Source organism: Neoarius graeffei, chromosome 1 (assembly GCF_027579695.1).
Source record: "Neoarius graeffei isolate fNeoGra1 chromosome 1, fNeoGra1.pri, whole genome shotgun sequence".
Classification (NCBI taxonomy): domain Eukaryota; kingdom Metazoa; phylum Chordata; class Actinopteri; order Siluriformes; family Ariidae; genus Neoarius; species Neoarius graeffei.
This window is the reverse complement of record NC_083569.1, coordinates 53,032,293-53,058,194: the sequence shown is the minus strand read 5'-3', so window position 1 is coordinate 53,058,194 and position 25,902 is coordinate 53,032,293. Positions and strand designations below refer to the sequence as shown.

General features: G+C 41.2%; 1 protein-coding gene across 2 annotated transcripts in view; it reads left to right on the top strand.

Moving 5' to 3' along the window:
- dock11 (dedicator of cytokinesis 11) overlaps positions 1-25,902 on the top strand; it is a 219,956-nt gene that overhangs the window by 2,720 nt on the left and 191,334 nt on the right. For both annotated transcript variants that reach the window (XM_060934270.1, XM_060934261.1), the window contains exons 2-8: positions 13,601-13,717; positions 14,528-14,617; positions 14,770-14,852; positions 19,015-19,075; positions 23,099-23,194; positions 23,307-23,441; positions 23,650-23,824. In XM_060934270.1, the coding sequence (XP_060790253.1) occupies positions 13,601-13,717; positions 14,528-14,617; positions 14,770-14,852; positions 19,015-19,075; positions 23,099-23,194; positions 23,307-23,441; positions 23,650-23,824 (757 nt within the window). The remainder of the gene's footprint in view (positions 1-13,600; positions 13,718-14,527; positions 14,618-14,769; positions 14,853-19,014; positions 19,076-23,098; positions 23,195-23,306; positions 23,442-23,649; positions 23,825-25,902) is intronic.

Genomic DNA, 25,902 nt, shown 5'->3' with positions numbered 1-25,902 from the left:
ATTGGCATCAATAGGTTGGGGAGGTTGTACAGTGCCGTGCAAAAGTATTCATCCCCCTTGGTGTTTGTCCTGTTTTGTCGCATTACAAGCTGGAATTAAAATAGATTTTTGGAGGGTCAGCATCATTTGATTTACACAACATGCCTACCAATTTAAAGGTGCTAATTGTTGTTTTATTGTGACACAAACAATAATTAAGATGAAAAAACAGAAATCTGGAGTGTGTATAGGTATTCACCCCCTTTCGTATGAAACCCCTAAATAAGAGCTGGTCCAAACAATTCACTTCATAAGTCACATAAATAGTTGATTAAGATCCACCTGTGTGCAATCAAAGTGTCACATGATCTGTCACATGATGTCTGTCTAAAATCACCCTGTTCTGGAAGGACCCTGACTCTGCTACACTACTAAGCAAGCAACATGAAAACCAAGCAGCCTCCAAACAGGTCAGAGATAAAGTTGTGGAGAAGTATAGATCAGGGTTGGATTATAAAAAAAATATCCAAACTTTAAATATCCCAGGGAGCACCATTAAATCCATTATAGCAAAATGGAAAGAATATGGCACCACTACAAACCTGACAAGAGAAGGCCGCCCACCAGAACTCACAGACCGGGCAAGGAGGGCATTAATCAGAGATGCAACAAAGACACCAAAGATAACACTGAAGGAGCTGCAAAGATCCACAGCGGAGATGGGAGTATCTGTCCATAGGACCACTTTAAGCTGTACACTCCACAGAGTGGGGCTTTATGGAAGAGTAGCCAGAAAAAAGCCATTGCTGAAGAAAACATGTTTGGAGTTTGCTCAACAGCATGTGGCAGACGCCCCAAACACATGGAAGATGATTATCTGGTCAAATGAGACAAAAATTGAACTTTTTGGCCATCATGGGAAACGCCATGTGTGGCGCAAACCCAACACCCTGAGAACACCATTCCTACAGTGAAGCATGGTGGTGGCAGCGTCATGCTGTGGGGATGTTTTTCATCTGCAGGGACAGGAAAGCTGGTCAGGACTGAAGGAAAGATGGATGGCACTAAATGCAGGGCAACTCCTGGAGGAAAACCTGTTTGAGTCAGCCAGAGGTTTGAGACTGGGATGAAGGTTCACATTCCAGCAGGACAATAACCCTAAACATACTGCTAAAGTGACACTGGAGTGGTTTAAAGGGAAACATTTAAATGTCTTGGAATGGCCTAATCAAAGCCCAGACCTCAATCCAACTGAGAATCTGTGGCATAACTTGAAGATTGCTGTACACCAACGCAACTCATCTAACTTGAAGGAGTTGGAGCAGTTTTGCCTTGAGGAATGGGCAAAAATCCCAGTGGCTAGATGTGCTAAACTAATAGAGACATACCCCAAGAGACTTGCTCTGTAATTGCAGCAAAAGGTGGCTCTACAAAGTATTAACTTTGAGGGGGGTGAATACCTATGCACACTCCAGATTTCTGTTTTTTCATCTTAATTATTGTTTGTGTCACAATAAAACAACAATTAGCACCTTTAAAGTGGTAGGCATGTTGTGTAATTCAAATTGTGCTAACCCCAAAAAAATCCATTTAATTCCAGCTTGTAATGCGACAAAACAGGACAAACACTAAAGGGGATGAATACAATGCCTTGCAAAAGTATCTAATTTTACAAGATATTATCACCCACACACATTCAAAGGTTATGACATCTTTATTAGTGATTTTTGCACTGATCTTTTTAAATTTATGTTGTTCGTTTCTGTTTCATTATTATTATCACCAACACCCATAATGGCTCAGGAAACCGAGGCATGTGTCATTCATTCATTCATTCATTCATTATCTCTAGCCGCTTTATCCTTCTACAGGGTCGCAGGCAAGCTGGAGCCTATCCCAGCTGACTACGGGCGAAAGGCGGGGTACACCCTGGACAAGTCGCCAGGTCATCACAGGGCTGACACATAGACACAAACAACCATTCACACTCACATTCACACCTACGGTCAATTTAGAGTCACCAGTTAACCTAACCTGCATGTCTTTGGACTGTGGGGGAAACCGGAGCACCCGGAGGAAACCCACGCGGACACGGGGAGAACATGCAAACTCCACACAGAAAGGCCCTCGCCGGCCCCGGGGCTCGAACCCAGGACCTTCTTGCTGTGAGGCGACAGCGCTAACCACTACACCACCGTGCCGCCAGGCATGTGTCAATTTACTTAAATATCATTAGCTGGTAAAATTAATTATCAGGTTAATAAAATATAATTTCTCACTCACATATCTCTCCAGCGGCACGGTGGTGCAGTGGTTAGCGCTGTCGCCAGGGCTCGAAATTAACTTTTTTTCTTTGTGTCCCCCAGTGGTCCCGAATTCTGTGTTGTATTGTCCCGAATGGAAGCAATAGTGTCCCCATTTTTTTCCTCTCTGAAATAACCAGTGGTTAATATTATCATATGAAGTTACTACTATTTGTAACTATGCGATTTTGAACCCTTTATATCATTTTTACAATAAGTCACAAGACACAAGCGACACATGTCCTATACATCATCTACTTCAAAATTAGTTATTGCATTTTCAGTTTATTAAACTTTGGCGATCTCACTGTATAAATAGATACCCGTTTATTTAAAGGGGCCAACTAGCTCATTCAGAAAATGTTTCAACTCCCTACATCTGCAGTACACTTTAGCTGAAAATAAGACCCCTTTTATGTTCATTTCATCTACTTATACCTTGAATATCTGTTGGCATATATAAGGCCAACTTATAATTTTCACCATTACCGTTATCCATAGCCCTGTGATGACCTGGCGACTTGTCCAGGGTGTACCCCGCCTTTCGCCCGTAGTCAGCTGGGATAGGCTCCAGCTTGCCTGCGACCCTGTAGAACAGGATAAAGCGGCTACAGATAATGAGATGAGACCGTTATCCATTTTTATGAACTTTCCGTTACCCATTTTTATGAACTTTCCGTTATCCATTACCGTTATCTATTTTTATGAACTTTCCGTTATCTATTTTTGTGAACTTTCCGTTATCTATTTTTATGAACTTTCCATTATCCATTTTATGAACTTTCGCTGCCGAAACGTGGGTGCAAATGTTAGCAACATCAACATAGTGGCAGGTCCGAGCCTAGTTGTGCTGCTGACTGACTAAACTTTCTGAACTAGAAAGACACCAAGAAAACTCACTTATTCTGTTGAACGGTATCTTCCGTCAATATCATCCACATCATTCCTGTTGTATTCTATAACGTGTCTAACAGTGTTCATTCAGTTCATTCAGTTGCTAGCGTTGCCTGCAGACCAGGCGATGACACTTTGGATCCTGAAGGTCCCGGAGACGTTATGTCTGGGCTTTCAGTTTCTTCCCCGCGGTCGGTCCGCTTCAACCACTTCAGCATTTTTGTTCTGGCAAGAGTCGGCGCAGCGTGTGCGGTAGCAATTCCATTCCAAGTCCATATAATGCGGACTCCGGCCGAAGATTCTAGAACAGAATGCGCTGCTCTGTAGCCTATGGAAGCAGGTGCATCGAAAGTGTAGCTACTATGTATTTTTCGCTGTTAACGTTTTAAAATTAAAATTGACAAATTAGGTGAATGTCTACGTATGTGTTACGGCTTTGTAAATAATATTAATGTAGAACTTTTTTTCTAGATCTATTTTTTTCCATTGTCCCGGGATTGTCCCAGATATGATAATTTTGTGTCCCGATGACATTTTTTATGGTCCCCGGGACATCGGGACACCGTTAGTTTCGAGCGGTGGCTGTCGCCTCATAGCAAGAAGGTCCGGGTTCGAGGGCCTTTCTGTGCGGAGTTTGCATGTTCTCCCTGTGTCCGCGTGGGTTTCCTCCGGGTGCTCCGGTTTCCCCCACAGTCCAAAGACATGCAGGTTAGGTTAACTGGTGACTCTAAATTGAGCGTAGGTGTGAATGTGAGTGTGAATGGTTGTCTGTGTCTATGTGTCAGCCCTGTGATGACCTGGCGACTTGTCCAGGGTGTACCCCGCCTTTCGCCCGTAGTCAGCTGGGATAGGCTCCAGCTTGCCTGTGACCCTGTAGAACAGGATAAAGCGGCTAGAGATAATGAGATGAGACATGTCTCTCCTTTAGGACCACAAAGACACTGATTCTAAGTTATGTTTTTATAGTACAACATTCAAAATCCCAGATGACATCCAAGTCAGTTGTTTTGTTTTCTATTAATCTCTTACTACTTTTGAGAGTGAAAATACCCCCTAACGACATGGGGCCTAACGACACCACAGCGTTCGCCACAGGGACTCAACACACCATGCCGCCTGAAACGGAGCTCCCTTCAGTCGCTTGCCGGCTGACAGCACTTGCACTTTGGCATCCCCCACCGAACCCTGTATTACTGACACTGTCTGATGTGCTCGGGGATGGTAGGGGCTCAGAGTGTGCCTCCCCCATGGCTGTTTTGGCCCTTAAATCTTCTTCAGTGCTTGAAGAAGCTCGCCCAAAAAACTTCCTCAGTTTGGACTGCGCCATTGTTTGGTTCATGCAGAGATAATTACACCACCACACCAGGCCGATTAAGACGCGTTGCGATTGGTCAAAAGCTTGTCGCTCATTTTGCCATTATCAAATCAAATCAAATCAAATCAAGTTTATTTGTACAGCGCTTTTAACAATAAACATTGTCGCAAAGCAGCTTTACAGAATTTGAACGACTTAAAACATGAGCTAATTTTATCCCTAATCTATCCCCAATGAGCAAGCCTGTGGCGACGGTGGCAAGGAAAAACTCCCTCAGACGACATGAGGAAGAAACCTCGAGAGGAACCAGACTCAAAAGGGAACCCATCCTCATTTGGGCAACAACAGACAGCCTGACTATAATATTACAGCCTGACTATAATAAAAAATCCATTATGTGTAGTGGATTTTTATTGGTCACAAGCACATGCTCATAGTTTACACTCTGGCTTCCCACGGTCTCTTCACTGGGGCTGGATTTCGGAAACGGAGGGATTTGTGGAGGGATTTCTAGAAAAAATTCTCATCTCGTTATCTCTAGCCGCTTTATCCTTCTACAGGGTCACAGGCAAGCTGGAGCCTATCCCAGCTGACTACGGGCGAAAGGCGGGGTACACCCTGGACAAGTCGCCAGGTCATCACAGGGCTGACACATAGACACAGACAACCATTCACACTCACATTCACACCTACGGTCAATTTAGAGTCACCAGTTAACCTAACCTGCATGTCTTTGGACTGTGGGGGAAACCGGAGCACCCGGAGGAAACCCACGCGGACACGGGGAGAACATGCAAACTCCACACAGAAAGGCCCTCGCCGGCCCCGGGGCCCGAACCCAGGACCTTCTTGCTGTGAGGCGACAGCGCTAACCACTACACCACCGTGCCGCCCGGATTTCTAGAAAAAATGACTTGTGATAATGATAATGATGATAAATCCATTCGTCACTGTGATGACTGCTAGTAATTTTCTCTTTGTCACTGATGGATTATGTTCAGCAGGAACCCTGGGTATGATTCTATTGATGAAGTAGTTCCAAAGGATTCTTACAATACTTCTCATCTCATCTCATTATCTGTAGCCGCTTTATCCTTCTACAGCAAGCTGGAGCCTATCCCAGCTGACTACGGGCGAAAGGCGGGGTACACCCTGGACAAGTCGCCAGGTCATCACAGGGCTGACACATAGACACAGACAACCATTCACACTCACATTCACACCTACAGCAAATCCTGTTGAAACTCAGCTGCAGAAGCAATGAGCATATTGTAAAAGACACTGACTCAAGTTAAAATAGTGCTGAACTTAGCACTTCTTATTATTTCTGCTCAGCTTTGGGGCCAAACACTGATTAGTCAGGTTTGGAGCTGAAATACCAGAGAAAGCAGAACATCACTCATTAACATCTTATGGCTTCCTTTCTCACTTCCTGCAAAATATAAATGAGCACATTTACATTTTAGGCATGAGGTTTACAATTCTATTTCAAGTATAACAACCTTTTCAAGGTTGTTATACCCAGCTTGATATTAATCGTACTTTCTGCTGCCAGACAACCTCCACTGATCGGTAGATTGAGGTCATAACAGTGTCATATTAAGAGGCTTTCTAAGTTCTAAGCACTACTATGTTCTCATTGGTACTCTGATCACACAATCACATATCCACAGATAAAAGGAATTTCCAAAAATATGTTCTATTAAACGATTTTAACACAAGTTAATTAACATTTTGCTTTAAATATTCTTTTAGAATGACAAAACGTGGACATTCACTATGTTTACATGCACAAAATGTTCTGGTTTTTGTCCTTATTCTGAAAGACAATACTCCTAATAAACTGTTTACATGGCTAATGAAAACGAACATTTAACTAATATTCCCATTTGCATGCAGCCGTGCATACTCCGATTGTCTGGTTGGTTTGTGTACAACGCACAGAGCTGACTGTAAACAGGCAAGAGGCCATGTGTAGCAAACTACTGTAAAACCCCCAAATGAAATGCATATTCCAAATGTGCTGTATAGGGATAGACACCCTCTTCTTCCACAGCCGTGCTTTTGTAATGTGTGCAGAATGTGGTTTTGCATTGTCTTGTGGAAATCTCCCTGGAAAAGATGTCGTCTTGAAAGCAGTATATGTTGCTCCAAAACCTCAATGTACTTTTCTGCATTAATGCTGCCATCACAGTAGTGTAAGTTACCTTTGCCAAGAGCACTGACACAAACCCCATACCATGACAAACCCTGGCTTTTGGACCTTTTGCTGGTAACAGTCTGGTTGGTCCTTTTTGTCTTTGGTCAAGAGTGCACAGCGTCCATTTCTTCCAAAAAGACCTGGGATATTGATTTGTCTGACCACAATACATGTTTCCACTGTGTGATGGTCCATCCCAGATGCCTCTGAAACAGAGAAGTCGACGGTGCTTCTGGACACAGTTAACATCAGGCTTCCTTTTTGCACAGTAAAGTTGTAATTGGCATTTGTGGATATAACTCCATATTGTAGTGCTTGACGAAGGTTTGCCAAAGTAATCCTGAGCCCATGTGGTTATATCAGCTGTAGATGAATGACTGTTCTTGATGTAGTGCCATCTGAGGGATCAGCGCTAACGGGTGTTCAGCTTAGGCTTGTGCCCTTGTCCTTTTACGTACCTTCAGATTCCTTGAATCATTTAATGGTATTATGCACCATAGAGGGTGAAATATCCAAATCCCTTCTTGTGGTTTTTTTGAGGAAAATTGTTTTTAAACTTTTCAATGATTTTCGCATGCATTTGTTGACAAATTGGAGATCATTGGCCCATCTTCGTTCTTCAAAGACTAGGCCTTTCCTGGATACTGATTTTGTACGAAATCATGAATACAGTCACCTGTTGACATTACCTGTTTCAAATCATATCATTAATTAGTTGCTTTATCTCATTACTCGCCCTAAATTACCTGTTCCAACTTTTTTGGAATGTGTTGCAGGCCTGAAACGCAAGAATGGATGTATATTAACAAATGAAATGAGGTTGACCAGACAAAGCATGAAATATCTTGGATTCATACTGTACTGTCTGCAGTGAAATACAGTGGTGCTTGAAAGTTTGTTAACCCTTTAGAATTGTCTATATTTGTGCATAAATATGACCTAAAACATCAGATTTTTACACAAGTCCTAAAAGTAGATCAAGAGAACCCAGTTAAACAAATGAGACAAAAATATTATACTTGGTCATTTATTTATTGAGGAAAATGATCCAATATTACACATCTGTGAGTGGCAAAAGTATGTGAACCTCTAGGATTAGCAGTTAATTTGAAGGTGAAATTAGTCAGGTGTTTTCAATCAATGGGATGACAATCAGGTGTGAGTGGGCACCCTGTTTTATTTAAAGAACAGGGATCTATCAAAGTCTGATCTTCACAACACATGTTTGTGGAAGTGTATCATGGCACGAACAAAGGAGATTTCTGAGGACCTCAGAAAAAGCATTGTTGATGCTCATCAGGCTGGAAAAGGTTACAAAACCATCTCTAAAGAGTTTGGATTCCACCAATCCACAGTCACAGATTGTGTACAAATGGAGGAAATTCAAGACCATTGTTACCCTCCCCAGGAGAGGTCGACCAACAAAGATCACTCCAAGAGCAAGGCGTGTAATAGTCGGCGAGGTCACAAAGGACCCCAGGGTAACTTCTAAGCAACCGAAGGCCTCTCTCACATTGGCTAATGTTCATGAGTGCACCATCAGGAGAACACTGAACAACAATGGTGTGCATGGCAGGGCTGCAAGGAGAAAGTCAGTGCTCTCCAAAAAGAACATTGCTGCTCGTCTGCAGTTTGCTAAAGATCACGTGGACAAGCCAGAAGGCTATTGGAAAAATGTTTTGTGGACGGATGAGACCAAAATAGAACTTTTTGGTTTAAATGAGAAGCGTTATGTTTGGAGAAGGGTGACACGGTGGTGCAGTGGTTAGCGCTTTCGCCTCACAGCAAGAAGGTCCGGGTTCGAGCCCCGTGGCTGGCGAGGGCCTTTCTGTGCGGAGTTTGCATGTTCTCCCCGTGTCCGCATGGGTTTCCTCCGGGTGCTCCGGTTTCCCCCACAGTCCAAAGACATGCAGGTTAGGTTAACTGGTGACTCTAAATTGAGCGTAGGTGTGAATGTGAGTGTGAATGGTTGACTGTGTCTATGTGTCAGCCCTGTGATGACCTGGCGACTTGTCCAGGGTGTACCCCGCCTCTCGCCCGTAGTCAGCTGGGATAGGCTCCAGCTTGCCTGTGACCCTGTAGAACAGGATAAAGCGGCTAGAGATGATGAGATGAGATGAGATGTTTGGAGAAAGGAAAACACTGCATTCCAGCATAAGAACCTTATCCCATCTGTGAAACATGGTGGTGGTAGTATCATGGTTTGGGCCTGTTTTGCTGCATCTGGGCCAGGATGGCTTGCCATCATTGATGGAACAATGAATTCTGAATTATACCAGCAAATTCTAAAGGAAAATGTCAGGACATCTGTCCATGAACTGAATCTCAAGAGGTGGTGGTCATGCAGCAAGACAACGGCCCTAAGCACACAAGTCGTTCTACCAAAGAATGGTTAAAGAAGAATAAAGTTAATGTTTTGGAATGGCCAAGTCAAAGTCCTGACCTTAATCCAATCGAAATGTTGTGGAAGGACCTGAAGCGAGCAGTTCATGTGAGGAAACCCACCAACATCCCAGAGTTGAAGCTGTTCTGTACGGAGGAATGGGCTAATAGTCCTCCAAGCCGGTGTGCAGGACTGATCAACAGTTACCGGAAACGTTTAGTTGCAGTTATTGTTGCACAAGGGGGTCACACCAGATACTGAAAGCAAAGGTTCACATACTTTTGCCACTCACAGATATGTAATATTGGATCATTTTCCTCAATAAATAAATGACCAAGTATAATATTTTTGTTTCATTTGTTTAACTGGGTTCTCTTGATCTACTTTTAGGACTTGTGTGAAAATCTGATGATGTTTTAGCTCATATTTATGCAGAAATATAGACAATTCTAAAGGGTTCACAAAAACTTTCAAGCACCACTGTACAAGTCAAAGTAAATGTTTAAGTCACTGTTTTCTTTTTTATTTGAATTTTCTGTACCGTCCCACTTTTTTTTTTTTTTAATTTGGGGTTATAATAATAAACACTTAATTGTATCATATGATACATGTTTCTGGAAGCAGCTTCACTTGTTATTTTATCTCCATGTCAGGTTTTCCCTTTAATCCACTACATAGTTCTGTATGTTATGTATAGTTTCACTGGTCCTTAAGTTGGTTTAATTTGAGTATTTATAAGGCAATTGTAATCACAATATAATTAATGTTATATGTTTATAAGTTAGAGCGAGATTTTATCTTTTTGGCATCTCAGAATAGCATATAAGAAGTACACTGAGCTACAATTTACAATTCAGTTGGTGTAATCAGCCATAACATTTAAAACCACTGAGAGGTGAAGTGAATAACACTGATTATCTCATTACAGTGGCACCTGTCAAGGGGTGGGATAGATTAGGCAGCAAGAGAACAGTCAGTTCTTGAAGGTGATGTGTTGGAAGCAGGAAAAATGGGCAAGTGTAAGGATCTGAGTGACTTTCACAAGGGTAAAACTGTGATGACTAGATGACTGGGTCTGAGCATCTCCAAAACAGCAGGTCTTGTGGGGTGTTCCCAGGATTCAGTAGATTCAGTATCTACCAAAAGTTTTCCAAGGAAGGACAACTGGTAAACTGGTGACAGGGTCATGGGCACCCATTGATGCATGTGGGGAGTAAATGCTAGCCTGTTTGGTCTGATCCCACAGAAGAGCAATTGTAGCACAAATTGCTGAAAAAGTTAATGCTGGCTATGATAGAAAGGTGTCAGAACACACAGTGCATCACAGCTTGCTGGGACTTCGTAGCTGCAGACTGGTCAGACTGCCCATGCTGAGCCTTGTCCACTACTGAAAGTGCCTACAATAGGCATGTGAGCATCAGAATAGGACCATAACACAATGGAAGAAGGTGGCCTGGTCTGATGAATCATGTTTACATCATGTGGATGGCTGGCTGCATGTGTGTCACTTGCCTAGGAAAGAGATGGCACCAGGATGCACTATGGAAAGAAGGCAAGCCAGTGGAGGCAGTATGATGCTCTGGGCAATGTTCTACTGGGAACCTTGGGTCCTTTCTTCATGTGGCTGTTATTTTGACATGTACCACATATCTAAACGTTGTTGCAGACCAAGAACACCCCTTAATGGCAACGGTATTCCCTAATAGCAGTAGCTTCTTTCAGCAGGATAATGTGCCCTGTCACATTGCAACAACTGTTCAGGAATTTATTGAAGAAATGACAGAGTTCAAGGTGCTGACCTGGTCTTTATGTTCTCCAGATCTCAAATCGATTGTGCATTTGTGGGATGTGCTGGACAAACAAATCTGATCCATGTAGGCCCCACCTTGCAACTTAAAGGATCTGTTGCTAATGTTCCAATTCATCCCAAAGGTGTTCAGTGGGGTTCAGATCATGGAGTTCTTCCACTTGAACCTTGGCAAACAATGTCTTCATGGATCTTGCTTTGTACACAGTGGCATTGTCATGCTGGAACATGTTTGGGCCCCTTAGTTCCAGTGAAGTGAAACTGTATTGCTACAACATACAAAAATATTCTACACAATTATGTGCTTCCAGCTTTGTGGCAGCAGTTTGCGGAACAACCGCATGGATGTGATGGTCAGGTGTCCACATACTTTTGGCCATATAAGTGTAGCTTATGCAGGTATGAAGGATATCCGTAAGTAAGTATTAACATGTGTTAAGTGTTAAAGTGTCAAATATACAGGCAAAGGAGAGTAAAACAGAGTTTTGAGGATTTTTATAGTTTGAAATCCCTTCACCCAAAATAGTGTCACATGTTTTTGGAGACGTTATTGTCGCAATATGTTAGCACAGGCCTGAAAGGGAACTATTATGTCAGATGATTCTGTTTTCTGCATTTAAGACCTTGAAGGAAGTGAACTTTGGTTCAATTTTGGTTGAGTCGAGTGTTATGGTAACATATCCTATAGTTTGAGTGTGTATATACTGTATATATATGTAAAAATTATATATGTTTTTTTCGTAGGTTTTTCTGTATTGTGACTATTTTCTACATTGTAGAACAATACTGAAGACATCAAAACTATGAAATAACATATGGAGCATATCTGGAATTATGTGGTAAACAAAAAAGAATTAAAAACAAAATACGTTTCATATTTTAGATTCTTCACAGTAGCCAGCATTTACCTTAATGATGCTTTGCACACTATTGGCATTATCTTAACCAGCTTCATGAGGTACAGTAGTCACCTGGAATGCTTTTCAATTAACAGGTGTCTTGTCAAAAGTTAATTAGTGCAATTTCTTGCCTTCTTTATGCGTTTGAGATCAAACAGTAAATAGTAAATAATAAAAATACAGTAAATAGCCCTATTCCACAACTGTAGCAATCCATAATGTATAGACACGAGTGTTTTACTGGGAAATGCACCACTTGTATTTTTCATACAAGCTACATCCAGGACATTGAGAACTAAAACCATGACAGAAATCTCTATATGTCACTTGCGAGGAAATTGATGAATTGTTTTGATAAATTTGGGTACTTTTTGTTTGTGAATGTGTCTATATGATATAAAGAACATCACACAAAAGAAATGTATGATCCATCCATTATCTCTAGCCGCTTATCCTGTTCTATAGGGTCGCAGGCAGGCTGGAGCCTATCCCAGCTGACTACGGGCAAGAGGCGGGGTACACCCTGGACAAGTCGCCAAATCATCACAAGGCCGATACATAGACACAAACAACCATTCACACTCACATTCACACCTACGGTCAACTTAGCCACCAGTTAACCTAACCTGCATGTCTTTGGACTGTGGGGGAAACCGGAGCACCCGGAGGAAACCCACGCGGACATGGGGAGAACATCCAAACTCCACACAGAAAGGCCCTCACCGGCCACGGGGCTCGAACCCAGAACCTTCTTGCTGTGAGGTGACCGCGCTAACCACTACACGACCGTGCCATAATAATAATAATAATAATAATAATAATAGCAGCTAGCTTTTTTTCATGGTATATCAGATATATTCCATTCAGCTAGCATGATATTGAACAAGTCAAAGACGAGTTCAGTATCATGCTAGCTGAATGGAATATATCTGATATACCATGAAAAAAAGTCAGCTGCTATTATTATTATTATTATTATTATTATTATTATAATACATTCCTTTCGGGTGTTCAGCACATCTTTCTCTTTCAAAATTCTCTTAAAACCTTCCGTATTTAACAAAGCAAACCTGTCCGCCATGTTTGTTTACAAATTGTCACAGTTGCTTGCTAGCGCAGAAGTTTTACGTCTCCAACGTGTGATGTCATGTTGTCTTGACAACCATGCGATATCATAAACCATATTCAATGCTCATTCTCCATTGTGTAGAGTGGCGTAATACATGTAGGATAAGCAATATGCTAACAATATTGCATGCTATCAAACCAAACGAATGAAACCTGTTCGAAGGGAATAGAATACGTGTTTTTATTCCATCGAAAAAGTGGCCTGTATGTATAATAATTCCTGATATTTCACTTTGATGACGTCACGCCCAGTGTTTTCCTGCTGACTAGATGTGCGTTGTCAAAATGATGAACCGGTTCAAAATTAAAATTCTTTTTTTTTTTTTTTTTTCTTTTGTGTCCATATAATATAAAGAACATTACAGGGTAGCGCAAAGATATGAAGTTTATCTTCTCATGTTGAAAAATATATCATTCTTTCGCCTTGCTCACTTGTAGTATATATTCACCAGTCGAAGATAATTTTCACATCTTTGCACAACTGTGTATTATCCTTATGTCAAGAGCCACTCACCTAAGTAAAGAGAAACAACAGTCCATCATTAAGACATGAAGTGTCTTTTAATGAATAAAAGTAAAGAAAAGCCATTGTATTTGAAGGTGTGTTCAAACTTTTGACTGGTACTGTACTGATGACTGAACATATATGTATTTCTCTGTCTGTGTGTTTGTGTGTGTCTGTGTGTGTGCAGGAACAAGCAAAGATCATTGAGCCACTAGACTATGAAAGTGTGGTGTTCCAAAGGAAAGCACAGATTCACAGTGATCCTCAGAGAGACCTGCTGCTGTGGCCAGCTGATGACGTCTCAGTGAGTCCACCAAAAATAACTCTTATTATGATACAGTAGAGCTCAGTGCAGGCGGCTTTAAGAACACATTTCCAATGTGGAGTGTATTTAACCCGACACCATGAGGAGTACATTTAACCTAAGATCTTACTTTAAGATACAATAAATAAAATGGAAGTAAAAATTGACTATCATATAGATGAAACGCGATCAACAAATATCTATAATTTTATATTTGTGTCTTTGCTTTAAGATTTCTTTTTTTAATTAAAAATAGTATAGCTTAATTTGTAGATTTTCTGTATGTTTTGTTGATCAGGATGCACAACAGTACTGCATGTTTCATAGATAAGCTTCTGAATTTGGGTTAGAAATTCAGGATGCTTTTTAAACAGCCAGTTAATGCTTGCTGCACTCATCTCATCTCATTATCTCTAGCCGCTTTATCCTTCTACAGGGTCGCAGGCAAGCTGGAGCCTATCCCAGCTGACTACGGGCGAAAGGCGGGGTACACCCTGGACAAGTCGCCAGGTCATCACAGGGCTGACACATAGACACAGACAACCATTCACACTCACATTCACACCTACGGTCAATTTAGATTCACCAGTTAACCTAACCTGCATGTATTTGGACTGTGGGGGAAACCGGAGCACCCGGAGGAAACCCACGCGGACACGGGGAGAACATGCAAACTCCGCACAGAAAGGCCCTCGCCGGCCACGGGGCTCGAACCCGGACCTTCTTGCTGTGAGGCGACAGCGCTAACCACTACACCACCGTGCCGCCCCGCTTGCTGCACTCACTTTAATATATATATTTTTTTCCCAGGAAATACGAATTGATCATCAGAGAAGAACGACTGTCTCGTCTGTACCTCAGAATGCTGAGCAAGAAGCTAAAAGTCTATTTGCAACAGAGGTAATTTGAAGAACATCTGATTTTAATTAAAAAAGCTTGACTAATACATATTCCTGGACTGAGCACATTGGTTTTGTCACACTTTCCTACCTTACTCATGTTTTTACGAGTACATCTGGTGTTGTAGTAACTGATGAGTGTTCTTTTGGCAGTGCATCAAAATGTACAACACTGACTGGCACATGATCAATTACAATTATGAGGCTTACTCAGGATGTTTCCGCACTCTTCCCAGGTAGGATGTTCCATATTATTATTATTATTATTATTATTTGTTTGTTTTGTCTCTGAAATATTGTCTTCAATATTTATAATGTTTGACAGTTATGTACATAACTCACTGATTACCTTAAAACTGTCATGTTACTTTATTTGCTCAGAAAATTATACCTAAAGCTTTTACTATAGCACAGTGAATATAAAGCCATTTGTTTCCCACATGTTTCCAAATTGTTTGCAGTTTAACTTCACTGATCATATTTAAGAAATTGTAATATTAGAAACTGTGTGAAAATACACAGTGGTGCTCCATAGTTTCTTTTATAATAATAATAATCCTTTATTATTATTACCTATATAAAGATAATAATCCTTTATTATCTTCTGAATTTCTGTATCAATCTGATCTAAATTTTCTTCTAAGTCATAAAACCAGATCCCAGGGTGTGTGCCAAGAAAACTCATTACGCCACTACCAGCTTGAAGTGTTGACGCAAGGCAGGTTGGGTTCATGGATTCATGCTGTTGGCACCAAATTTGAACTTTCCCATCTGCACACTGTAGCAAAAATCAAGATTAATCAGACTGGGCAACATTTTTTCCATGTTGATTGGTCCAATTTTCTTGAGCCTGTGCCCAGTGTATCCTCAAATTCCTGCTCTCGGCTGGCTGGAGTGGAACCTGGTGTGCTCTTCTGCTGCTGTAGCCCATCCTCCTCAAGGTTTGACATGTCGGTCATTCTGAGATGCTTTTCTGCTCACCACAGATGTAAAGAGTGGCTATTTGATTTACGGTAGCCTTTTAATCAGCTTGAACCAATCTCGCCATTCTCCTCTGATCTGTCTCATCAATAGGACATTTCTGCCAACAGAACTGCTGTCCATTGGATGTTTCAGCAGTTTCTGATATACTCAGGTTTCAGGATGTCAGCAGTTTTTGAAATCCTCAAACCAACCTGTCTTCAGCCAACAACCAATGTCAAAGTCACCAAGTTCACATTTTTTCTGCATCCTGATTTCAGTGTGAACTTTAACCGAGGCTCTCTTTTATTAACCACTCTTTTATGCATTGCCACATGATTGACTGATTGATAATTGCACAAATTTGCAGACGTACAGATATTCCTAATAATGTAGCCAATTAGTGTTTTGGTTTTTTTTAACTTTCATTTCCTTGTTGCAAGAATTATCTGACATCTTTATGAAAAACCCTGTGTGAACCTATAATTTCAGTCACTGGTGTGAAACCCTTGAGCAGCAAGGACTTTAACCAAACCGCATACCCACTCCATTACCACACTGCCAACAAAAGCCACTCTGAATTCTGCAGTTAGTATTGTAGTCAGGAAGGTAATATAGCTATGTAGCTTTTTTAGATATCATTAGAATACATCAGACTAATCTCTTTGACATGGGAATTTCACTAATATGTACGTAGATGCTGGAAACTGTGCATGGCATGACATACAGACAGTTGACAAAAGAAAGGAAAAATCAACATAAAGTGTTTTAGTAAGATGTCAGGCCACCACGAGCCAATGGAACAGCTTGGCATAGATTCGGCAAATCTCTGGAACTGCACTAGAGAGTTGAGTACCATTCTTTCTACAGATTGTCCCTGTTTGTATTAGATGATGGAGGACAGGGCTCTAAAACGCTCCAAAATCTCCCATACATCTCCTGGGTTGAATTGGTGACTGCAAAGGTCATAGCACATGAGTGCTATTAGTTTCATACTCCTCAAACCAGGGTGGCACGGTGGTGTAGTGGTTAGCGCTGTTGCCTCAAAGCAAGAAGGTCCGGGTTCGAGCCCCATGGCCGGCGAGGGCCTTTCTGTATGGAGTTTGCATGTTCTCCCCGTGTCCGTGTGGGTTTCCTCCGGGTGCTCCGGTTTCCTCCACAGTCCAAAGACGTGGTTAGGTTAACTGGTGACTCTAAATTGAGCGTAGGTGTGAATGTGAGTGTGAATGGTTGTCTGTGTCTATGTGTCAGCCCTGTGATGACCTGGCGACTTGTCCAGGGTGTACCCCGCCTTTCGCCCGTAGTCAGCTGGGATAGGCTCCAGCTTGCCTGTGACCCTGTAGAACAGGATAAAGTGGCTACAGATAATGAGATGAGATGAGACTCATCAAACCGTTCCTCATACCCTGTAAATTAAGCCATGCTATTGGACCCAAACCATCCATCCATCCATTATCTGTAGCTGCTTATCCTGTGCAGGGTCACAGGTAAGCTGGAGCCTATCCCAGCTGATTATGGGTGACAGGCAGGGTACACCCTGGACAAGTCGCCAGGTCATCACAGGGCTGACACACCGAGACAAACAACCATTCACACTCACACCTACAGTCAATTTAGAGTCACCAGTTAACCTAACCTGCATGTCTTTGGACTGTGGGGGAAACCGGAGCACCCGGAGGAAACCCACACAGACACAGGGAGAACATGCAAACTCCATACAGAAAGGCCCTCATCGGCCACAGGGCTCGAACCCGGATCTTCTTGCTGTGAGGCAACAGCGCTAACCACTACACCACCATGCTGCCCCTGGACCCAAACCATGCCAGCAAAATTCCCCCCACAGCATAACAGATCCTCTGTTTTTGCCTTTAATTTGGCTGTTTACCAATACTACTAAGTTCTCTGTATAATAATCAAATATCCCATGCACTGAGAGGCTCCGGTTGAAATTATGGATTCTCTTCATTGACTGGCATAGTACTATTTTTTTTTTTTTTTATTTAGAGGTGCAGCCCTGAAGAAAATAGGACTATGTCAGTCAGCTCAGAGAATCCATCATCACTGGTTCCTTTCAGTGGATGGTATATTTGATTTATATCCCTCATCAAAAAATTCCAAACTCAAAGTGTTAACTACAAAGAATTAGAAATAAATCTGGAGGAAAAAAAAAAACAAAAAAACCACCTGCGCATGTGTAATGTACCATGTACATTATCGCCTGCCTCACTAGGTATGATCATGATGCGTAGATCTACACACACAGAAATGCTCATGGAGCCATAGCTGTGACTCGAGTCAGCCGTATAGCTTGAAATTGTGATATACCATGACTGACTCAGACCATATCCATTTTTATACCCCCCGCAAACAAAGTTTGGTGGGGATATAGGAATCACCCTGTCTGTCTGTCCGTCCGTCCATCTGTCTGTCTGTCCATCTCTCCATGTGTCTTGTAAGCGCAACTCCTCCTAAATGGTTTGATGGATTTTGATGCAACTTTACACAGTTGCAGTATACCACCTGAAGATGTGCATGAAGGAAAATAATCCCAGTCCGATGTTTCAAAGCGGAGATAATTCAACTTATTCCTTTACATATGGCAATATATGATGACAGGCTCGTAAGTGGGGGGAGTATTCTATAGTGAATTTACTCACAATTCTAGTTTTTATTTATTTTTGATGTCACAAGATGCATTGCTTAATCACTGGTGGACCTATTTTATGCCACGTGAGCCATCCTTGGCCATTCCCTGCACAGGAATTTTTTGATTAGGGATATAAATACACATAGCAAGAGACATAGAGTAGTGTTTGCGAAAACATATCCAGCTATCCACGTATTGTTACAACTTGACCAAAGCATTGACTGTGTTCTGTGTGTGTGTTCTCCACATTGTGGAAATCACAGAACCATATTTGTCCATTCCAAAACTCAAAATTCATGAAGAAGAGAAAATTTGAAGACTTGAATTGTGTGTTTAGGTTCAGTCTTGCTACGAGACTCAACTTGAGTTAAGATTTAATTCATGGACAGATAGCTGATAGGTATTTCCTGTTAGGAATCTAGAATTGTGTGTAAATGAGGCAGACCATTGTTTGTGTGCAAATCTTGTACAATTATCTTAGAATTGTGTTAGTCTGTAGGTCTGTATGTCTGAGGTCTGAAGACCAATGTGGGCAATTTTGGGATTAACTGCAGTTGTTTGCAATGCCCATAATGAATTTAAAAAGTACATTTTGTGTGATTATTAGTTTTAGTAGTGGTTTTTTTCGACTTTTAACCTATATTTTTGATCCCATTTTTTAATTTATTCTGAAATTCTTAAAGGTTCACAATTTTTCTTGCTCTACTATAAGTCCACAGTGTTTTCAGTGCAGTCAGTTGTTCCAGCGCTCTGCTCACTGTCTAGCTGTTCTGCTTTGTTTTCTGTTCCAGTAAAGGGACTAAGACTGAGAAACTCCCATACCACGTGTTTGAGACTGATGAGGGAGAGGAGGTAAGAGCACTTCATTGTGTGTCTGTGAGTCTGAATTTCTGAACAGGGTGCCGAAATGTGCTGTCAAGCTGGAATCAGTGAAACTGCAGTGTGACTTTTGACCGTACATGTTACAATATCCATGAGCAGTCATGGTTCCTTGGTTCTTGGAGTACAGGTGCTGAAAAGCTACAAATCGAATGAATGTTTAAAAAAATGATGGCCTCTGTTTTCTTTTAGTTATGATGTATGATTTGATTGCTAAGAGGAAAATAACCGTCACATGTCTAGAGTCATCACAGAGGCCTTTTCAGTGGTCTGAGGCTCTCGCACTATAAATAGCCCCAAATGAAATATCCGGTCGATCTGGATGACACGAGATGGAGAGAGTGAGTGACTATTAAAGGAGAAAGTATTGCCTTTCTCCACGTTTTGTGTGTCCATAATGCATCAACACCATTTAGAGGCTGTTCTAATTTTAAACAGCGTTGTATCTTTCTCTGTGGGTTTGCTGAGAGTATGATCATAATCCAGAGGATTTATAACCCTGCAACTAATTTACAGTACTGTTATCTTATGTTAGTCAGTTCAAGGACATTATCATAGCCCTGTACATGCCTAATTAAATTAATGAATGATGGAAAATAAAGGCTTTTAATCCATAGAGTGGTCAGGGGAAGAGGGGAAGCAGGAGAGTGATTGATCCTTTAGTCTCAGAGGAGCAGTGAAGGGGTGGGGGGAAGAAACAGACAGAACAAGAGAGAGGGGGGAAGGAAGGAGAAATGAGGAAGGGGGGAGTGCACTTGGACAATCACATTACAGTAGAGAGCTAGAGAAATGCACATTGATATAGGGCGCCAGGCCACTTCAATTACATTAGAGAGATATATACTCGTGCACACACACACACACACACACACACACACACAGTGTTTCTGACAGTGCAAAACTCATGAGTCATTCTATAATTAGGGGTACATTTCATGTAAAGCAAAATCTCAAAATATCAGTATTCTTTTTCAATAAATAACCTATATGTTTCCATGGTATATACCCTCAAGTTCCTAAACAAATTAATTGCCAAGCTTAATCTTAAATTACTTTTAAAATATTTTAATGAAAATGAACATTTGATTGTTTTTGTCAACTGTGTTACGGACAAATGTTATGTCATCTTAAACATATATAAAAATACTACACATTTGAAAACACATTTGTTTGAAAGTGCTTAAGTCCATTAACAAGATGTTTTTAATTAATCTGTACAACTGTTATGGAAAATATGAATTTTGAGCTTCATAAATAGGATTTTATGGTTCACTGTGATGCAGAATGACACTTTTTTCAACATAAATCCTTGTCACGTCGAATTTAGAGTTGTTCTCCCTCCTTATACAAGACTTCCCTATCCAGAGATAATCCCCATCAATCTTTTATTTTACAGTTCATCAAACACATAAGAGATTTATAGCACAAAAAACACTTGCAACACAGTTGACAGGCAATGTAACACAATTGACGGGAGTAACACAGTTGACAGGGCAGAAGAACAAGAGGACACTTTTTAGGATAAAAAGAGCTTTTTATTGTTTTAAATTTAACTACAAATAAGCTGATGAATTCAGGTGAACTGTTAAAACAACATTTAGACACAATTTCAGAGAAACGTAGCTTATTTAACAAATTGAACATATTAAATCATTGTTTGTCAATATGAAGATTAAGTGACAAAAACATGCTCCTCCTCAACTGTGTCATAGCTGATGGGTAACACAGTTGACAGTAACACAGTTGACATTTTGGCCATTTTTAGAGTGTTGTGCTAACTGCAGACCTCAGAGCTTTCACTACAAGACCTTAATCAATTCATATTTTTATTATCTTTAGCTGTATACTTTGTAAATACAATTTCTAAATCAGGTTTATATGAATATGTTGACAACACAGTTGACAGACAATTAACCCTCTCTAGGACTATACAACAGTATTGATGAAAATATTGAAGAGGTGAACTCAAAACTTACCACACGGTCTTCAAATTTCCCACCAAAGAGGATATGACATCACATGATATTGGTCACATGACTTAGGACCAAACCATTTGCCGATTTATGGGGGGGTTTCAGTGGGTAACACAGCTGACATAAGTTTCTCGGACGCACACAAAATTCTTCATTTAATTTATAATATAAAGCATTTTAGGCTTTTAAACACTTGTCATATTATAATAATTACCATGCATAAATATTTCTAAAAATTTTAAACAAAAACCTTTTTTTAAAATGTAAATATGAAGACCAAACCTGACATTTGGAAAATCGGACAGCATAAAAACACCAAATTCCAGTATTATATATGCATTTTTGCAGAGTAAAATGATGTAATTTGTTGACTTTTTGTATTATATAAAAGAGAAATGTGTGCTAATGTACAAAAGATCATTGGCTGAAGTTAATAGTTAGTGAAATTGACAAATACAGCACATGGACTTGAGATGTACCCCTAATTATAGAATGACTCATATATATATATATATATATATATATATATATATATAATGAGATATACTCTCGCATGCGTGCACACACACAGAAACTGTGTTTGACAGTGCAAAACTCACATACATTATATATATATATATATATATATATATATATATATATATATATCACATCACACATTAGTGATATACTCTCGCGCGCATGCGCACACACACAGAAACTGTTTCTGACAGTGCAAAACTCACTTTAGAGATATATATAGAAATACATTAGAGATATACTCTTGCGTGCGTGTGCGCACACACACAGAAACTTTCTGACAGTGCAAAACTCACTTTAGAGATATAGAAATACATTTGAGATATACTCTCGCGCGCGTGTGCACACACAGAAACTGTGTTTCTGACAGTGCAAAACTCACTTTAGAGATATACTCTCGGAGGGCTACAGGGACTGTTCAACACAATATGGAGGTCCCACTGAGGTACGACGCATTTGCAAGGTGGATTCAAACAACTCACTCAGGCATATTGAAAATTTTACTGAGGTAGAGCCGAGGGCATGCATCCTCAAGTTCAACACTGTAGTCCAGTGACTTCTCTGTATTCAGAAACACACAGATAACTATAGTGCTGACTGCGCTGTGGAGCATGAGCAGGTCACAGCATATGATGAATTAGCCTGATTTTTTTTACATTTATTTTTTCCACACTGATAAATTTGAATGGCTACCTGAAATGATTGGACTGATTACATTAGTTTGATGTAGAGCACCCATTCACGGGGCAGATGAGAGAAAAAGAGACCTTTTAAGATGTGTAAAAATGTACGATAATCAATCCATTTTCTGTAGCTGCTTTATCCTGTTCTACAGGGTCGCAGGGAAGCTGGAGCCTATCCCAGGTGGGGTACACCCTGGACAAGTCGCCAGGTTATCGCAGGGCACACAGTTATCGCTGACACATAGACAACCATTCACACTCACACCTACGGTCAATTTAGAGTCACCAGTTAACCTAACCTGCATGTCTTTGGACTGTGGGGGAAACCGGAGCACCCGGAAGAAACCCACGCGGACACGGGGAGAACATGCAAACTCCGCACAGAAAGGCCCTCGTCGGCTGCTGGGCTCGAACCCGGGACCTTCTTGCTGTGAGGCGACAGCGCTAACCACTACACCACCATGCCGCCCTGCATATACTACATATACAGTATATTTAACTGCAATTTTACCTTTGTTAATTTAATCCAGCTGTTTACCAGTCTGCTTAAAATGCTCATATTAAGTGCGTAACTGTGTGTGTATGTGTGTAAGAGAGTATTTTAAGATGAAAAGATGACAGGAGGTGTATCAGTGAGGGACAGCGCTCCTGAGTCAGCAATATTTTGAATGAATGCAGCTTTAGCATGAAATATGTAGAAATTGAGTGCCATAGAAGGTCACATATTCCCAGCAGAACATGTCTGAGAAACAAGCAGATTCACAAGCAACGTTATTAATCGTGTGTGTGTGTGTGTGTGTGTGTGTGTGTGTGTGTATCAGGACTCCTTATCACTGTGCTCTCAGAAAGGAGGTGTGATGAAACAGGGATGGCTCCATAAAGCCAATATCAACAGCAGCCTTTCTGTATCAATGAAGGTAACTGAAATCAACTGAAATATGAACTCATGTGGTCTGTATTTCACCTTAACCTTGAGTTCATTGTTTCAGCGTCAGCCTCATTTAATTAAGCAGGGTTTTCAAATCCTAGGTGTTCAAGCGGAGGTATTTCTACCTGTCTCAGCTCCCTGATGGTTCCTACATTCTCAACTCCTACAAAGATGAGAAGAACTGTAAAGAGACCAAAGGCTCCATCTACTTGGACTCTTGTATCGACGTGGTGACGGTACTCCTTATCATTACACTTAACCAGGGAAAATCTTTACAAGCTGTTCAGTCAGAACTTTCATAACTCCTCGGCTTGGGCTTGTAATAAGACCTTGGAAGATCTTTTATTTGTAGTATTTTTAGGATTTGGTGTTCAAAGCCTAAACACTCAAATGGAAATGCTGATTGAGGAAAAATGGTTTGAATAATCTCTGCCTGCTTTATAGTGTCCCAAAATGCGTCGGAATGGCTTTGAGCTGAAGATGCAAGAGCGCTACAGTCACTATTTGGCAGCAGAGAGTGAAGCTGAGATGGAGGACTGGGTGAACACGCTGAAACTTGCTCTTCAGAGTTCATCAGAGGACAGGAGGAACGGAGCCGACTCCTCAGACTGTGCATTAGGTGTGTTTATCTGTCTTTTACTCCCTCTGTCTCTGTCTTAGAACTTGATATGTTTTCCTGAACCTGATGGGAAGTGGATATTCGGACTGCTTTTTGGTTTCTCACGTATTTGACAGGCTCGGGTATGGTTTAGATTTCACATTCAGGTTCCTCATAATCTACGGTGTATGGCCAAAAGTATGTGGACATCTGACTATGACACCCATATGTGGGCCCAAACTGTTACCAGAAAGTTGGAAGCACAGGAAGTCTAGGATGTCTTTGTATGCTATAACAGTATGGTTTCCTGTTACTGGAACAGTTCTAGCCAAAACATGTTCCAGTATGACAGTGCCCCTGTGCACAAAACAAAGTCCATGAGGACATGGTTTGCCAAGGTTAGTCTGGAAGAACTTGAGGGATTTGCACAGACCCCTGACCTCAACCCCACTGAGCACCTTACGGATGAATTAGAACACTGGGTACATGTCCAATATCATTGTCTGACTTCACTGATGCTCTTGTGGCTGAAATCCCCACAGCCACGTTCCAAAATTTTGTGGAAGGCCTTCTCTGAAGATGGAAGGCTAGTATAGGATTCTCATCTCATCTCATTATCTCTAGCCGCTTTATCCTGTTCTACAGGATCGCAGGCAAGCTGGAGCCTATCCCAGGTGGGGTACACCCTGGACAAGTCGCCAGGTCATCACAGGGCTGACACATAGACAACCATTCACACTCACATTCACACCTACGGTCAATTTAGAGTCACCAGTTAACCTAACCTGCATGTCTTTGGACTGTGGGGGAAACCGGAGCACCCGGAGGAAACCCACGCGGACACGGGGAGAACATGCAAACTCCGCACAGAAAGGCCCTCGCCGGCCACGGGGCTCGAACCCGGACCTTCTTGCTGTGAGGCGACCGCGCTAACCACTACACCACCGTGCCACCCTAGTATAGGATTTTGTCTTTTTATTTAGTGGTAATCAGGTTCCGCCAGAATTTTGTCCAAATACATCTGGTTAAGAATGTCTCTTGGAGTTGGGATAGTGTTAGATTGTATGTTCTTGGGCTTTGGTATGGTTGCGGCTGAAACTTCCGGCTTGTTTCTCTCTTTTACACGTTACATACATTGTGTACTATAGTGCAAGCAGTCATTCATACTCATACTGCCAGTTGTTACGAACATTAATGTCAGAGATGCACATAGCTCACATGCAATACAGAACCATGCCAAGCACAGATCATACCTGCTGATGCTGTTGTACTGGGGCATGCACTTGACATATTACTTGTGTATTACTTTTATATTGTAGGAATAAAACATGACATGTCCCAAAGTGTTATATTCCCTTTTTACCACAGCAATATTTTAGTGCATTTTTTTTATTTATTAAAGAATGGCATTTCATATTTTTATCCATTTATACACTGCCTGGCCAAAACAAACAAACAAAAAAAAAACCCTCACCATTTGGATTTAAATAAGCAAATACATAAGAGCCTTTGATTGGATAATTACCGTACTGCAGTGATTAATGTGTTTCAGCTGGCAACAATTCTTTTAACCCTAATGATGCAATGAGTAGTTTCTCATTTCTTAAATAAACATGTTGGAAGACGTGTCCCGTGGTCATGGAAAAGATGTTACTGTGTTTCAGAGGGGTCCAATTATTGGCCCGCATCAAGCAAAGAAAACAAGTAAGGAGATTGCTGAAATGAGTGGAATTGGGTAAAGAACTGCCCGACACATTATTAAAACCTGGAAGGATAGTGGTGAACCATCAACTTTGTGAAAAAAATGTGGTTGGAAAAAAGCCTGACTGACCATGATCAGAGATCACTTAAATGGTTGGTGAAGTTGAATCATAAAAGATCGGCAGTTGAGCTTATGGCTGTGCTTAATAGTGAGATTAAGAGCATTTCCACACTCACAATGTGATGAGAACTCGCAGGATTGTGACTAAACAGCTGTGTGGCCATAAGAAAACCACTTGTTAGTGAGACTAATCAGGAGAAAAGGCTTCAGTTTGCAAGGGAGCATAAAGATTGGACTCCTGAGCAATCGGGAAAGGTCCTTCGGTTTGATAAGTCCA